At 38.1% G+C, this 16,943-nt stretch overlaps 1 protein-coding gene across 1 annotated transcript in view; it reads left to right on the top strand.

Annotated features, from left to right (window-relative positions):
* Positions 1 to 13,268, top strand: part of KCNIP1 (potassium voltage-gated channel interacting protein 1) — a 344,909-nt gene extending 331,641 nt beyond the window's left edge. Inside the window, exons 6-9 of the mRNA XM_070934030.1 lie at positions 566 to 673; positions 4,127 to 4,231; positions 4,409 to 4,471; positions 13,188 to 13,268. Coding sequence (XP_070790131.1) covers positions 566 to 673; positions 4,127 to 4,231; positions 4,409 to 4,471; positions 13,188 to 13,235 — 324 coding nt within the window. The 3' untranslated portion in view covers positions 13,236 to 13,268. The remainder of the gene's footprint in view (positions 1 to 565; positions 674 to 4,126; positions 4,232 to 4,408; positions 4,472 to 13,187) is intronic.
* Positions 13,269 to 16,943: the final 3,675 nt, after the last annotated feature.

Here is a 16,943-nt window from a genome sequence, read left to right as displayed (position 1 = left end):
ATTAGCTTGTGTGTTTATGTCTATCTGTGCAAATCTGGGTGTATACACCTACATGAGGTCACTAGGATTTCTTTAATAAGTTAGTTCCTATACAAGGTGAATAGAGGTGATGCATAAGAATGGGCTTTGGGGCTTTTTACCTGTTGCATCAATATTTTACAATGCAAATGTTTGCGATAGTTGATTTAATCAGTAAAGCTATTAATTCTAAAATGTATAACTCATGTCTAAATATTTATTCATACCTGATTCAATGCCTATCATAGGCTTCTTAAGCATGCCTAAAATATAGGAAATTTTCTTTCACTTTCTGCCATTTGAGAATTTAATAATATAATCATCTGACTTCCCATTCTTTCAGCTGTTTTGGAAAAGTTGTCATCTAGTCAGATTGATCTGACCTTAGACTTGAACAAAGGAATTATTAAGTATAACTGAATATTTTTATATGAGATCTTGGTTCTAATAAAGCATCATTTGCAAATATTGTTCTATGAAAGCATTTTCATTTGGTTAAAGCAAATCAGTATTCAGTTAAATCAGATTTGTATTCCTGGATCCACAGGATTTTGTGATGGCACTCTCCATTCTTTTGAGAGGAACAGTTCATGAAAAGCTACGATGGACATTTAATCTCTATGACATAAATAAGGATGGCTATATAAACAAGGAGGTAAGGTGGTTTATAGTCCTCTCCAGGCTTTTGGCTGCTGATTAAACCTGCAAAATGCAATTCAGGCTAATAAAAAGTTTTATATTACTAGTTCTGGATTAAATATTTCTTTAAAAAAATAATAATGATTTAGCTTTTAGTGTATATAAATTATTGGTATCTGTGCATTTCTAACTATCTTGTCAAACATTTCAAACATCTGTTGTATAAAATATAGAATGAATGTTAGATCTATATAGACAAAGGGCATTAAGATTTTTTCCTACTCCCTGTTGGAGCTAAAATCTGCCTTGCTACAAGGAGGAAATCTGTTTTGCTCAGAGACTGATCTTGTTTCCATGTTGCTTTAGTTCAGGGCTAGCTGGGAAAACCACTCAATGCTTAAAACAAGCATTGAAAGAAGGGAATATTACAAGCAAGTATCTAATTTTTTTGGAATTCATTAATAAAATAATTAGTTTTTAAAATGCCATAGCTTTTAGCATACAATAAGTTTTATTGGTTTTATAAGGATTAAGACAACTGGAAGGTGCCAATATGAGATAAACAGTGAAAGAGAAAGAAGGAGAGAGACCACACTGTAACACATGTCACAGATACAACAGCTTTGCTCAGGGTTTTTAGGTCATATTTAGAAATAGTGTCTGTATTATCACCAGTCTTCCCATGTTGAGAAGAGGTTGTCTGGAGGGACTTTTACTTCTATCCATGCAATTCAAAAAGAGTTGAGTTGAGATGATGAGATGAGATGAGATGAGATGAGATGAGATGAGATGAGATGAGGAGATATCAGAGTTCCAGTTATGTGTTGTTGGTCATATAATTGTGGTCTCGCTCAATTCTTATAAAAACCAATCAACTCTATCAGCACTCAAAATGTTGTAATACTGGCCTTCCCATTCAATATAGAAATTAGGAATGGTGAACATAGTGGAGACAAAGCCTGGGCAAGACTTCTCATGTCTGTTATTGGGGCTTATATACCCATAACATCAGAACGGGCAATAACCTTTAAATCTTACTTCATTCTCTTTAACTGCAATTCATTGAGCAGAGGCATTTTAACTTTGTCCAGATCACACCATACATAGGAAACACATCTATATAGATATTAACAAAATTGAGATGAATTGAACCATCACATGGAATTGAATAGCGTATGTTGCAAAAACAATAACAACAGAGCAGAGCAGAAAGCAATCTGATTGCTGGGTGCCTTGTCCCAGACAAAACATTTTGGAAGAACAGACTCTCTGACTTGCATCTCAGCAAAATTATTTTGGGAAAATAATTTTCCCAAACAGGAAATACAAAGAGAGAAGTACATAGTGCATTTATGGCTCCAGTAATAATCTCACAGACAAATTTGCAATGCACAAAGCACCATATGTCAACTTGGCCATTTTAGCCCTTTACAAATTTACATGGCAACAACTTCCCTCAATATGTTCAATAAATTACACAAGCTCATTATCTCTTCTGAGCCGCACACTATGCCAGGAAATGTTTGCAAGGAATTTTTGTGCTGTTCTTTGAAATGGAACAGGCAAACATCAGATTCATCCAATAACTGGGTTGAATTTTGTGACAGCAGAGTTTCTACATGTATTGGTCCAGTTTAATCCAAGTGAGACTTATTCCCAATGTAATTAAATTAGAACTGAGAAGCTAAGAGAAACTGAGAAACTAAGGAGAAATTTCCCATTGGCGGGAGCAATTAACCAATGGAACAGCTTCCCTTCAGAAGTTGTGGGTAGTCCATCACTGGAGGTTTTCAAAAAGAGACTGGACAAGCATTTGTCTGAAATGATATAGGTTTCCTGCTTAAGCAGGGAGTTGACTAGAAGACCTACAAGGTTCCTTCCATCTCTATTTTTCTATGTTCTATTGAGATTCTGAAGGACATGCTGTTTTCCAAGGGAGAATGAATAAAAGCCGGAACGTCTTACTCAAAAAACTAGCATGGATCATATAGTAGGTATCATACTGTTTTCATTTTTGCAGGGAAATTAAAATATTTTAACAATTAGATTAAAGCATTTTAATTTCCTTGAAAAAATTCTTGTTAAAGGATGTATAGTAACACCTAGAAGCAGGAATTAGCATCAGATAAACAACTGGGCAAAAGTCTATAATCAAGTCTAAGCAATGATCAAACTACACCCTCATCTTTACCTCACGAGCTACTATGTATAAAAACAGGCAGCAAACCCCACCCTCATTCACACTGATGATATTACCTATTGGGGAAGTGAAATGTCTGCAAGCAAACAGCTAAATTCAGAGAGCACCAAAATCTTCACAATGACATTTTGGCTCATTGATTCAGTTAGCATATGCACAAAACAAGTTAATAAAATACATGAATATAATTTTCCAGAGAGTTGAACTAGAGTTTTGCAGCAGCACCTTTTTGGTTTAAAAAGTTTATTAAGGTATGCATGCATTTGATAGATAGGATCAAATGAAATATGCAACAGAGTGAACAGCAAGCCCTTGAAGTTTATGTTATAATTGATGTGTTAGCTTTTAATATGCTGCAAGATTTTTTACTTTTAGTGGAGTAACAGCACTTACTGCTTACTTATGTGAGACAAACAAAGGGTTGCATCCAGCACGACTGACATTTTCTTATGTACATAGAATTGTTGACTGTACTGTATTGATGAGACTGACCGGCAATATCCAGGGATGGCTTTTGCATCAACAAATAATTACATTATTAACTACAGCCTTAGATGCTAATTAAAAAAACTGGACTTCAGAACTGAAGTAACACTCCATAACTGTAAGGATCTAGTATAGGGAGCAAAAGGAGATAGGAAAACTGAAAAGACTAGATGACCCATCTTGGATAAAGAGAAATGGGTTTTGCTGATGCAAAACTGTCATTGGATATAAGCTGCTTACAAAAATATCTGAATCTAATTTAGAAATAACAATTAAGAGTACTGATCTGTAAACATAGTTATCAGAAATCCAGTCCATGGTCTTGCAAATGCAAGTAATGTTCAACCTGTGCCTTATAAGATCTCTGACAAGACCAAATATAGCGCCAGGTCTGGGCATGCCGAACAAATTTTGTTTTGAGTATAAAAGTTTATTGAATTCAAAGTTACTAAGTAGATATTTTCTAATTAAAGGATCAAAACACAGGTATGCATAACATAATACATATATATTACTCTGCATTTATGTTTTAAACTTTCATTTGAAAATGTCGGTATCACAGCTATGAATTTAATAAACCTTCTAATCGAAACAATTCTGTATTATGTGCAGCTTTAAACCTCCTAATGGAATATTGCCATGTTAGTATTGTTTTGTTGTGGAAAATCAGCACTCAAAGAAAAAAAAATAGATTTCTAGGGTGTCATTGCCATAGCTGTATTGGATTTGAAAATTAATCTTATTTGATATCTCAAATAAGTGCTTTAATTGTCATAATTTCAGGAAATGATGGACATAGTAAAGGCAATTTATGACATGATGGGCAAGTATACTTACCCAGTGCTGAAGGAAGATGCTCCAAGACAACATGTAGAAGTATTTTTCCAGGTAATATTCATGTGTTTCTACATGGAAAATTTATATTTTTAATCGTTTCATATTTGGAAAATACAGTCTGTAGACATCTGCAGAATGTAGAGCTGTGCTTCTGCAGCATTTCTGTCTTATGCTTCAAAGCCAATACAGAGTCAAAATGTTTCCATTTTTCTTTCTTTTTCTTTACAGAAAATGGACAAAAACAAAGATGGCATTGTAACTTTGGATGAGTTTATTGAGTCATGTCAGGAGGTAAGGACAATATAGGCAAGGCAAAATTTCTTTTGGGGGGCTGTGCCTGCCCAAATCCGCAGTAGGCAGTGGAGTTTGGAAAACCCTGGGATATATAAATGAAAATGTAATTAGTAAGAGTAAATGGTCAATACTTCCTTTTTTGCCTGCCATTAGGATTAAAATCTCATGCCCAAAGGTTTTTTTCCCCCACAACAGATTTAATTGATTGGCACAATATTCTTGTGGTTATGCTGTAGAATATCTACATTCACAAAGGTAACTGTCAATCATTAAGTGATAACGCTAACTCTAACTCTGATCATGTGGTGTGGAAAAATGTATTGAAATAGCTGAAACAAATGGAGATAATTAACTGGTGCATGAAATTCATTGGAAAGAACACAAGCCAAAGGGTCTATTTATTTCTTGTCAGTTAACTCAGTTTGTTTTATTCATTGGAGAGGGAGGGGATCATCATTGCTATACAATGAACAAAATAGAGACGCTAACTTCTTGTAAATAAAATACCTGTTTCCCCAAAAATAAGACATCCCCTGATAATAAGCCCAATTGGGCTTTTGAATGCATGGCAATAAGGCCAAGCGCTTTTTTCAGGATTCAAAAAAATATAAGACAGGGTCTTATTTTTGGGGAAACATGGTAATGAAGGCTCAAAGAAACATTCTGTTTCTAATCTCTCCCAGTGTTTAAAAATCCTTTATTCTAGTAATTTTTAAAAAAACTAACCATGGAGGAATTTGCCCTAAAGATTGCTTCTACTGCTTTGCTTTCTTGATTTTGACACTTCTAGTACAGATCATTTTGGCTTACCAACTGCAATAGGGACTGGAACAAATCACAGTAATGGAACAAATCACGGTGAATCATAAGACTGATGTCATGTGACTGTGACTTGGGACTTCCTGCTGGCTTTCCCATTGACTTTGCCTGTTGGAATCCAGTTGTGAAGGTTGCAAATGGCCAACAGGTGACCACAGGACACTTCGACCATTATAAATGTGCAGTAGTTGCAAAACACCTAAATCACTGTTTTGAAGCTGTGGGGATGCTGCAATGGCCATAAACTCAAGGGATGGTCATACACTTATCTTTTCAACACCACTGTAAGTTTGAACAAGTGCTGAATAAGGCAGTTAGTTGGTAAGTATACAGTAAGAATACTGTATATTTCAGAAAGCCATTGTCTTTCTGCCTTTATATGTAGAAAAAACTACAGATATTATCAAACTGTAACTGAAAGGGGAATCAGCCAAATAATAGTGTAAATATATTTAGAATTTCATTAAAAATTGAAACGTGTAACCCATCTGCTTCCTAAAAACTCTTTGATTTTTTTCAGTGGCTACAAAGTCCTTTTAAGAATAACTTGCATCCAATAGAGATCTCTAATATTCCCTTAGGAGATCACTTTGCATTCTCCTTAATTAAAATAGCTAAACTTCATTAAATACATAGCATATATTTTATATATATTTTTTCTTCCTATAATTGTTTCTCAGATGAATACTTGATGATCAGTTGGTTTGCTGGGCCTTGCAGATCTAATTAAACATTGCATATAAACACTGTTTTTCAAATAACTCTTCATGCTTATGATACTTGGTAGAATATATATGTAACAAAATGCCATAAATATAATGAAAATACATATGTAATAAAAATGTAAAGGACTACCTTTATATGTAAAGTGGGGACTTTTTTCAGTGGGGCATAGAAGCTTAGTTCTTCCTTTACAGCACGGATATCAAACTCGCCACTTCACGTTGCCGTCATGGGACATTTTGCAACATTTTTCCCACTTGCAGAGTTGGGGTGGGCTTAGCCTGCACATGACACAGCTGGCCCGTGGGCTGCCAGTTTGACATCCCTATTTTATAGTCCTTCATATTTTTATTAGAAGCATTAGAAGAATAGACCTTCATATTTTTATTAGAAGCATTTGCTTGTACGTCTCAGTTAGATTCCCAGTGGATAATTTGATGTCAGTTTTAATTTTGGTAGTTATTAGCTTGTAAAATTAAATTTCCTTATTTTATTGAATATGAGCATTCAGGTCACTTTATTCAATATTATGATGGAAATAAATTAATATCATTTTAGTTTCCCCATTTAGCACAACGGGCAAGACAATAGCAAAACATCTCGTCCCCTTTAATTTACTCAGTTCAGAAAGAGCGGGAACAAAATAAAAATCCTTCATTTCCTACTTTCCTTCAGAAGAAGAAATTATCTTTCTATTGCTCCTTTTAAAAAGAATCATCCGTGTTCACTGTCTTGATCCAGATTCTCCCCTGTAGCTACTTGCAAAGAATGATCAACTGTCATACAGTAGTCTATTGACCACACAATATTGTACTCAAGTTATCATTCTTGATTATGTGCCATCAAGTCATGTTCAACTCCTAGCAGCCACACAGATAGATTTTCTCCTTGAGGACTGTCCCTAACCTGGCCTTTCAGTATTCCAATGGTGCAACCATCACCATTATAACCAGTGGTGGGATTCAAATAATTTAACAACTGGTTCTCTGCCCTAATGACTGGCTAGGTGGGCGTGGCCATGGGAGCCAGGCAGGGGTGGGTTCTACTTACCTTTACTACCAGTTTGCTTCGCTCGTGTGCACGCCTTGCTTCTGCACATGCACAGATCGCTGATGATGACATCCAGGGCAGTGGGTGGAGCCTCCTGCCAGTTTTACTAGTGGTTCTTGCGAACTGGTCCAAACCAGGGGCAACCCACCACTGGAGCCAGGGAGGGTGACAGGCAGCACTTTGTCTCCTGCACCCCCCTGAAAGCAAAAATGGGCCACGGGAGCATTGCCCCCCCCGCACTCTGTTTTGGGCCTAGTAGGGCTCCCTGCTCTTAGCTGAGAGCCAAAATGGGTGCATGGGGACTCATGGAAGGGGCATGGTGGGGAGGGCGGGGCCAGCCACCAATTTAACAATTGGTTCGCCCAAACCAGCCCGAACCAGCTGAATCCCACCACTGATTACAACTGAATGGATTAACTTTCTGCTAGTCATCCTCTTCTTCTCTTTAAGTAGGTCAAAGTTATCTTTTCTGTACTCCAAAGGACAGGAGGGTAGAGTTACCCCATGTTGCTGCAGCTACTTGTGAATGCATGCGTGCTTAACTTTTTTTAAAAAAGTAAACAATTGTGACCAGCTCTTCTTAAAAGTCTGATTGCATTTCCCTTTACTTAAACATTGTCTGTGACAGACTTCCTATTTTTCAGGCTCCGTTTCAGTCTTTGCAACCGGTTCTTTAAAGTTAGGTTTAACCTCCCTTGTCTCATTAGAATACTAAGCAGACATAGGCAGGGTTTTTTTCTTCTTCTTTCCCTTTCTGATTTCTTGTATTACCATCTGAGCAAAGCAATTCCAATTATACCCAGTATGAGAAGCAATTTTGTCAGAAAGAGAAATGTAACATTTATAATAAATCTATTAGCTCCTACCACAATAAATTTGAATTTGAGTCTATTTTATTTAAGCCCAAATCCCAAACAAGAGCAAAGTAGTTGTACAGAATCGGCAGATCAAACTTGTATAACCATTTATGATTTACAATTACATTTCCTTATCTCCAGGAAACAGGCTTTGGGGTAAGCAAAATAAATAAACATTATCTGAACACATTCTGTAGTTCTCCTAAATCATTTGTTCATGTTTGCCTATTTCACTGGCCTTCTATTCTGGTAGAGAAACACCAGCTTTATCAAATATGTCCTTCTTCAGCATCCATCTTTCCTCAGCATTGTTTGATCTGTCATGCTAACCCTTTCCCATATTATCATGCACCCTATTTTATTTGTAAAAATGAAATTATCACCTTTTGCCAGATTATCACAGGTCCCTGGCAACAACAATTTCTACCATTCAGTTAATGATCATAAAATCGTAGAGCTGGAAAGGTCCTTGGAGTTCTTGTAGTCCAAACCCTTGCCAAGGAAGAAGTCTTTATATTATCCTGGGCAAATGGTTGTCTATTCTTTTATTGAAAATCCCCAGTGATGGATCACTGGAACAATTGTGGAAGGCAAATTGTTTCACTAATTAAGCATTCTTGCTGTCAGAAAAATTCTTCTTATTTTCAGTTTGGTTCTCCATCTGACCAGCTTCCAGCCATTGCTTCTTGGAAGAGTTAGGGCATAAAGAAAAGCACTTGAATGGCACACTATTAATTAGAATAGAATAGAATTATTTATTGGCCAAGTGTGATTGGACACACAAGGAATTTGTCTTGGTGCATATGCTCTCAGTGTACATAAAAGAAAAGATATGTTCATCACGAATCATAAGGTACAACACTTAATGATAGTCATAGTCAAGGAGCGAGAATTGATCTCTTGCCAATGTGAGGACCCAGTTGTGGGGGCAATAAGCTGACTTTGTATAAATATACAAAAGGATGAAGGCTATTGCTGAGCACATTGTAAGCCGCCTGAGTCTCCGGAGAAGGGCGGCATATAAATCAAATAATAATAAAAAAAAAGCTATTGGGGCATCTTGAACTGTGATGGTCATATTTGCCCATATTCTACTGTATATGTGGCTATCACTAACCATATTCCCAAGCCTAAAGTACGGGGCTCTGAATAACAGAGTAAATTGTAGTAATTAAATGGCAATTTGCTATGGAATTGAAGAAAATGGTTCAGGAAAAAGAGCTGGAAACAGGTTCATCACTTTCTTATAGAAACCAGGGCTCAGTTTCCTAGAAATGCAGAAACTTGAGTCTGCAGAAGGTAGAGTCATTTTTAAAAAATATTTTTATGTTATAAGAGTAAATCAAAAATTATAACAACAAAGGTATCAGAAACAAGATTGTTATTGATGTCAATAAAAACTGACAACAAACTCATAAAAAAAGAGGGAGGAGAAGAGAAATGCATTTAAAGAGAAATGCAATATCCAATTTTTTTTTTACTCCTACCATCAATCTTTCTTTTCAAAAGAGTATGTATACAACACGTAAAGGTCATCTGTAAGGAAAAAATTATTAATGTTTTATTTATTTATTTATTTATTTATTTATTTATTTATTTATTTATTTATTTATTTATTTATTTATTTATTTATTTATCAAATTTCTATACCGCCCTACTCCCGGAGGACTCAGGGCGGTGAACAGCCAAGATAAATACAGATAATACAAACATTAAAAGTCCATTAAAATTATTAAATATTTTGGCCGAAAAACAAATTTAAAACACCCAATTTATAAAACAAATCAAACGATTTAAAAATTTAAAAGGGAGAGTTAGGCCAGGCCAGCCTGCTGAAATAAAAAAGTTTTGAGAGCACGACGAAACGTGCGCAGATCCGGAATCCTCTGTATCTCTGGGGGGAGCTCGTTCCAGATGGTAGGTGCCCCCACAGAGAAGGCTCTCCCCCTGGGGGCCTCCAGTCAACACTGTTTGGCCGACGGCACCCTGAGAAGCCCCTCTCTATGGGAGCGTATTGGTCGGTGGGAGGCTATTGGTAGCAGAAGACAGTCTCGTAAATACCCCGGTCCGGTGCCATGGAGCGGTCTAAAGGTGGTAACCAAAACCTTGAAGCGCACCCGGGAGCCAGTGCAGCTCGCGCAGGAGGGGGGTCACATGGGAGCGCCACACTGCTGCTATAACCACCCGCAGGGCCACATTCTGGACCAGCTGGAGCCTCCGGGTGCTCCTCAAGGGGAGCCCCATGTAGAGAGCATTGCAGTAGTGCAGGCGGGAAGTAACGAGAACATGAGTGACCGTAATTAATGAGTCCCGATCCAGAAAAGGACGCAACTGGCGAATCAGGTGGACCTGATAAAAAATCCCCCTGGCCACGGCCATCAAGTGCTCTTCCAAAGACAGCCGTGAGTCCAGGAGAACACCCAAGTTGCGAGCCTTCTCCGTGGGGGCCAATGACTCACCCCCAATAGTCAGTGATGGCACCAACTGACTATATCGGGATGTCAGAAACCATAGCCACTCGGTCTTGGATGGGATGAGCCTGAGTCTGTTTCTCCCCATCCAGATCCGCACGGCCTCCAAGCACTGGGACATCACTTCAAGGGCATCGTTGGGGTGGTCCGGGGTGGAGATGTACAGCTGAGGGTCGTCAGCATACTGATGGTATTTCACCCTGAAACCACAGATAGTCTCACACAGCGGATTCACATAAATGTTGAACAGAAGGGGCGAGAGGACCGACCCTTGTGGCACCCCACATACAAAGGGCTTCGGGGTCGACCTCTGCCCCCCGTCAACATGGACTGCAACAGGTCAGAGAGAAAGGAGGAGAACCACCGTAGGATGGTGCCCCCCACCCCTAACTCCTCTAGCTGGTGCAGCATGATACCATGGTCCATGGTATCAAAAGCCGCTGAAAGGTCTAATAGGACTAGAACAGAGGAACAACCCCTGTCCCAAGCCCTCCAGAGATCATCAACCAACGCGACCAATGCTGTTTCCGTGCTGTACCCAGGCCTGAAGCCCGACTGGAACAGATCCAGATACAACGATTCATCCAGGTACTGAGGGAGCTGTCGCACTACCACACTGTCAACAACCTTCACAACGAAGCAAAGGTTGGAGACTGGACGGTAATTTGCCAGCACTGCCGGGTCCAGGGAAGGCTTCTTGAGGAGATGCCTCACCACCGCCTCTTTCAAGGTGGCGGGGAAGACACCCTCACTCAGAGAAGCATTTATAATCCCCTGGAGCCAGCCTCGTGTAACCTTCCAAGAGGCCAGCACCAGCCAGGAGTCCAGTAAACATGTGGCTGCCCAGTATCCTGTCAATGTCTTCGGGCATCACAGAATCAAACTCTTCCCAGATAATACTCACAAGACCTGCCTCTGTCCTCCCCCCTGAATCTACCCAGTCAGAGTCCATGTGTTCCCGAATCTGAGCGATTTTGTCATGCAGATACTGTACAAAATCCTCGGCTCTACCCTCCAAGGGGTCCTCCCGCGCTTCCTGGTGGAGCAGGGAGTGGGTCACCCTAAACAGGGCGGCCGGGCGATTATCTGATGATGCAATAAGAGCGGCAAAATAGTTATACTTCGCCGCTTTTATCGCCACCAGGTAGGTCTTAATATGAGACCTTACCAGTGTTCGGTCAGATTCGGAATGGCTGGCCCTCCAACCGCTCTCCAGGCATCTTTTCCGATGCTTCATCTCCCTCAGCTCCTCGGTGAACCAAGGAGCCAGGTGAGATCGGCGCCGGGTCAGAGGCCGCAAAGGCACAACCCGATCCAAAGCTCCAGCAGCCGCCCTATCCCAGGCGGCCACCAGCTCCTCAGTCGAGCCATGTGCCAGAGCCTCAGGAAATGGCCCAAGCTCTGTCTGGAACCTATCTGGATCCATCAGGCACCTGGGGCGGAACCACCTCAACGGTTCCGCCTCCCTGTGGCAAGGTGCAGCGGTTCGAAGGTCAAAGCGAAGGGGGGAGTGATCCGACCATGACAAGGGCTCGATCACTATATCCCCTATCTCAAGATAACTCAACCACTGACCAGAGACAAAAACCAGGTCCAGCGTGTTTCCCCCCGTGTGAGTAGGGCCATGAACTAAGGTCAGGTCCATGGCCGTCATGGAAGCCATGAGCTCCCAAGCCACCTCAGACACCTCATCGGCGGATGGCAGGTTAAAATCCCCCATCATTTAATAGTAATGATGACCAAATGTGATTGAATTTTCTTTTATTGTAGAGTTTTCCAAAACTCTTACTGTTAATTTTTCAGGCTAGACAACTTCCCACATTGAAATATCTCTGAAATACTTTACATGAGATACACTTCAGATTTCCATTATTTTGCAATAATAAATCTAGTCACTAACAGTGAAACTGAAACAAATTAATTAAGAGTCTATATCTGGGTGCCTCTGGGTTCAAATGTGATATATAAAATTCCCATACTGATTACATATACTTAAATGTCTAGACAATATAGTAAATTAACTGAATGGTTTATTATAAAATATTGCCAAAAGATTTCCTAAAGTACTGGACATGGACATCAAAGTTGGCAACATGTATCAATTTATTTCTGCAACCCCAAAAGGGTTGCAATTTATATAGCATCCTATAATACTTAACAGCTTGCTGAGACAGACCAAGAAACCTTCTTAGTGTTTTAAAGAATTAAAATCAGATCAGAATCATGCTTATGCCCATTTTTCAGCAGGCACAGAGATACTCAACCTCTTGACAAGATGACTGCTTGGGATGGTGGGTTGGTCAATTGGTCAGGGATAAAATGTTCCTTTTTTGCTGGAGCTTTTGGTTATGCATAAGGTCCAAAGCTTTCACCTACAAAGTCTGCTAAACTGTGTAGCTGTATTAACATTATAACAAAAATAAAAAAACCCAGAAAAATATATTTAGAGTATGTATGTGCACACACACAGAGACAAGACACCAGAATTCAGGAAATCAGCCAAAGTAATATAATATTCTGATGTTTTAAATATATCCAGAGGCTTAAAATTAATGAGTCCCAAAACAATTAGGACAGATGCATGGGATCAGAGAAACTGGACTTTGTACTGACTGCTCTTTTTCAGAGTAAACATCTCACACTTTTGCCTCACCATACATGCAGAATCATATGTGATAATTTGTAAACTAGATCATCTGTGGGTCTTTGAAAACATTCCCCCATCGCTATCACAGACTGGACAAAACTGTCAGCAATTAAAATATGTATATTGTATTTTCTTGTTGTTTCCAGGATGACAATATCATGAGATCTTTACAGCTTTTTGAAAATGTCATGTAACAGCAACTGAAGAGCAGTCTAGAAATCTAAGACTTTATATGTACTGAGATCCTGAAGAAAACAAGTCAAGATTTTTCTCCCCACCATCTTTTTTGATGAAAGCTTTTTACTACTTGGACAGACTCAGTGTATAAGGATTTTGTATGTTACTGCAAACTGAGCTGTGTCTCTGAATGCAACAAACTCAATCTTGCCTCCCTCAAGAGACACTGACTAGAATTTATTTCATTTAGAAGCATGCTAATAAAATCTGACCAGAGAGACCTGCTGCTTAAAGTTTAATAAATTATTGAAGTTTAAATTATTGAAACAATATTCAATATTCTATTAGCTAATCACAAAAAAAAAAAATCTGCTGCTTTGACTCTAGCAAGTTGGATTGCATATGGTAACACAGCATCAGTAGCTTCTTTAATCATCCGTTGTGTTTTTGTATCATCACACTGTGTTAACATTTTCTTTTGATGGTACTGGAAAAGTTTGTGCTACTTTTACAAGCTGACACAAATATAACATGGTAAATGGGGGTGGGGGTGAATTCATTTAGAACCTGTCTGGACAATTATTTATTTACATTTATTGCACAAATATTTATTGGGCAATAAATGTAGAGCAGTTACTAATTTATTGTACCAGATTCAGGCATTTGTTTACTCAAGAAAAGACTTTCCATTCAGCAAAACTGCATTTTCTTAGCTTTTAGACTGTTACTGGAAATATACATTTCTTTTCACCACTAACAAAATAGTTGCAATCTGGAATCTACCTGCAAAAGGGTATTTCCATGTATGCTAAAATTGTCACTTTTCAAGACAAAGATTTGACAAGCTGGTCCATTTCAAAACTGCCACTATAGCCTCTCCCTCTCACCCAGAGCAAATGTTCAAGCATGTTCAAGTGAAATTAATAACTTGGGGCTGGGCCTATGCAAGAGAAGGGTTACCAAAGGTGAAACTGAAAAGCATGTGTAGGTGTGTTTTTGACACATTTTGCTATCTGATTACTAAGTGCCAGCTGTTGTGGGAGTTTCGTCTGCGGGCTGAGTAAAATAGAGTCTGATGCAATGGAAAGAGGAAAGAATCAAGGACAGTCAATACCATAATCTACTGTATAGGTAAGCCTAGTGTTTTATTGGTTTTGACTTAAAAAAGTATTACTATAAAAGAAGACCGTGTGCTTTGAAATAATATTTAGAGGGATTGAAGCCAATTGTCTACCTGTCCCATTGTTTACCAAACCTGGTCATGCAGTTGCCTTAAGAGTTGAATTTTTTTAAAAAATGGTTCTTTAAAGACTGCTTAACATGTAGCAGAGAAGTGATACTCTCACAGGAATTCCAAAATATTTCCCTCGTACCTTTTCAAAGTATTTAATCACTCCCTTTTTTGCTGTCAAAAAGTCCAGTTTAGGTTTTTCCTCTATGCCTTCTGGTGATTATTCATACGAAACTGAGACTCACATAAAAACAGACTACAGTACACTTTTGGCAGAAAATGTCAGAAAAATATTTAGCTAAATAGGACAATGGTTTTGCCTTATTGTTCCAGTTGACCTAAAGGTATAGAACCAAGCTTCAAGCTTTTGAAATGTTTCAGGAGAATGAAATATCCAACTCTTTTAAATCATTGCTCAGTACAACATATAAGATATTATTTTATTTAACAAAACATTCACCAGTTTTTATGCCTTGTATTTAAGCTGAAATGTGCAGGGTCTTCTTTGTATATTGTGTACCTACAGTTTTCAAGCACAAAACCAGCCATACCAGCCTCTGTATGCTGAAACAAAGTCACTGCATAGTTCATAGTTTCATAGTTAAAGCAACTTAGATTATGTTGCAGAATACAAAAGTGTTAAAATTCCAAGCTATCTTTAAGGAAACCTTGATTTCACTGGAACTGAAGGTTCCAGTTTTTAATACAAGGGTATTAAGAGTCAGGATGAACAACTGCTGTTTGGAGATTTGGGGGTGGGGAGGTTGCATTGTTTCTAAAAAAAATTCTCACATCTTATTGATGTTTTTGCCCTTTTCAGATACAAATATTTAGAAATAAAAAGTCAACCTGTTATTTTGAGCAATTTTGTTAGCAGTTAACATGGCTGATGCTGAAAGACATGCTGAAAGATAGATTGATGTTTTTAAAATGAAATTTGAGGTTTCAAAGTCCAAGACTACATTTAAAATTGTATGCAATATATATCATTCACATTATGACAATTTCAGTCAACTAAACATAACCATGATATGCTGCATACTATTATGCTATTTTTTTTCAAATAGAAGTCCCATGAAATGCAAACAGAATGTTGTTTTAAGGTAACAATCCTAATGAAGTAGCCTTGAAGTAAATTCTACTGAAAGTATTAATGGAATTTACTTCCAAATAATCTTGGTTAAAGTTGAATTTACTGATTCAAATACAATTGCTTTCAGCAGCAGCCACAGATTTAGCATTTAAAATCAGTACATCCAGTTTATGCAGAAACCTCTAATTGAACTTATTGAGGGCTGTTTATTTGCCTAACACAGTCTTGTAATGAGACACATGGAGAAAGGAACTCAGAAAGAAGTCATTCTTGGAAATATATGAATGCGAAGGAATACTTATATGACCCCAACACCTTCGTTCTACATTTGTACACCTCCATTTCCTTACCCACCTTAAGATATTGTTACGCTTACCCACGCTTAAGATAGAGCATACCTTTTGCTCTAGCAAAATAGAGTTTTATTTCAGATAAGTGAAACAATGGGCTTGATCTATGGTTAAGCTAGACAAGAGGTCAAGAGATAGGGAGACCTTCCAACCCAATTCTGTCCTGGAACTTCAGGTCTGTTCTCCACCAGTGGCAGATATACATGCAACTAGCTTTCAGCCTGTCATTCCCAGAGGTTCCCAAGCCAATTTGGCAGGGAAAACATTATACACCAACAGGAAACTGTCTAATATGGGATTCCCATCCTATGCTGCACAATGTTAGCCATCACCAATAAAAACCGTGACAACTATTTTCCCACTCGTTCTCCTGAAAGTGAATAGAATCAGCTCTGGAACATAAAGTAGCAATTTTTAGCTGACCTTAAGAACTAACTGTGCTGGATTATAGCTGGATTATAACTGGATTGTCATGCATATAAAATAAAATATTGAACATTTATAGTTAAGCTAAATAAGAATTAAAACTAAATTTGATTTCCTGGTTTAAGAAAAAATGTTCAGATTATACATTTTTAAATACACAGGAATGAAGTTATTTGATTTTTTTTTTCCTGGGGAAAAAAATAACGAAGGGCTGCAACAAGTAGCTTTCCTTATATTGTTCTAACTTGTGACCATCATATTTTCAATAAGGTTTTAGCTGTATTTTTTACAACAGATTATGTATTATTGGCAAGGAAAATATATTTTAAAAATATCATTCATAGTTCTATATTTTATAAAACACATTAACTGTAAAGTCTTTATACAGAAAGTTGTAAACCTGATACTACTGTAACTGGGTTTGTAATGTAATGGGCATGTTCTCAGAAAACTTTTCGATGCCCTTTAGATACCTTGTAGAATATATTTGGAGGTTTTTATCCCCAGTGATTCTCCAGTTCCTAAGTGTCCCTCCTGTGTCTGGCTCAACTGCTTTTTAGTTCCAATATCCACTGACAAACCCTGGAATTAGGGTCACCATTAAAGTACTGTAGGTATAGAGATA

The sequence above is a fragment of the Pituophis catenifer genome, unplaced genomic scaffold (assembly GCF_029215685.1).
Source record: "Pituophis catenifer annectens isolate HBS135680 unplaced genomic scaffold, rPitCat1.0.hap2 SCAF_2, whole genome shotgun sequence".
In the NCBI taxonomy this organism is placed as follows: domain Eukaryota; kingdom Metazoa; phylum Chordata; class Lepidosauria; order Squamata; family Colubridae; genus Pituophis; species Pituophis catenifer.
The sequence above is the reverse complement of the archived record's forward strand: the minus strand, read 5'-3'. Positions and strand labels throughout refer to the sequence as shown.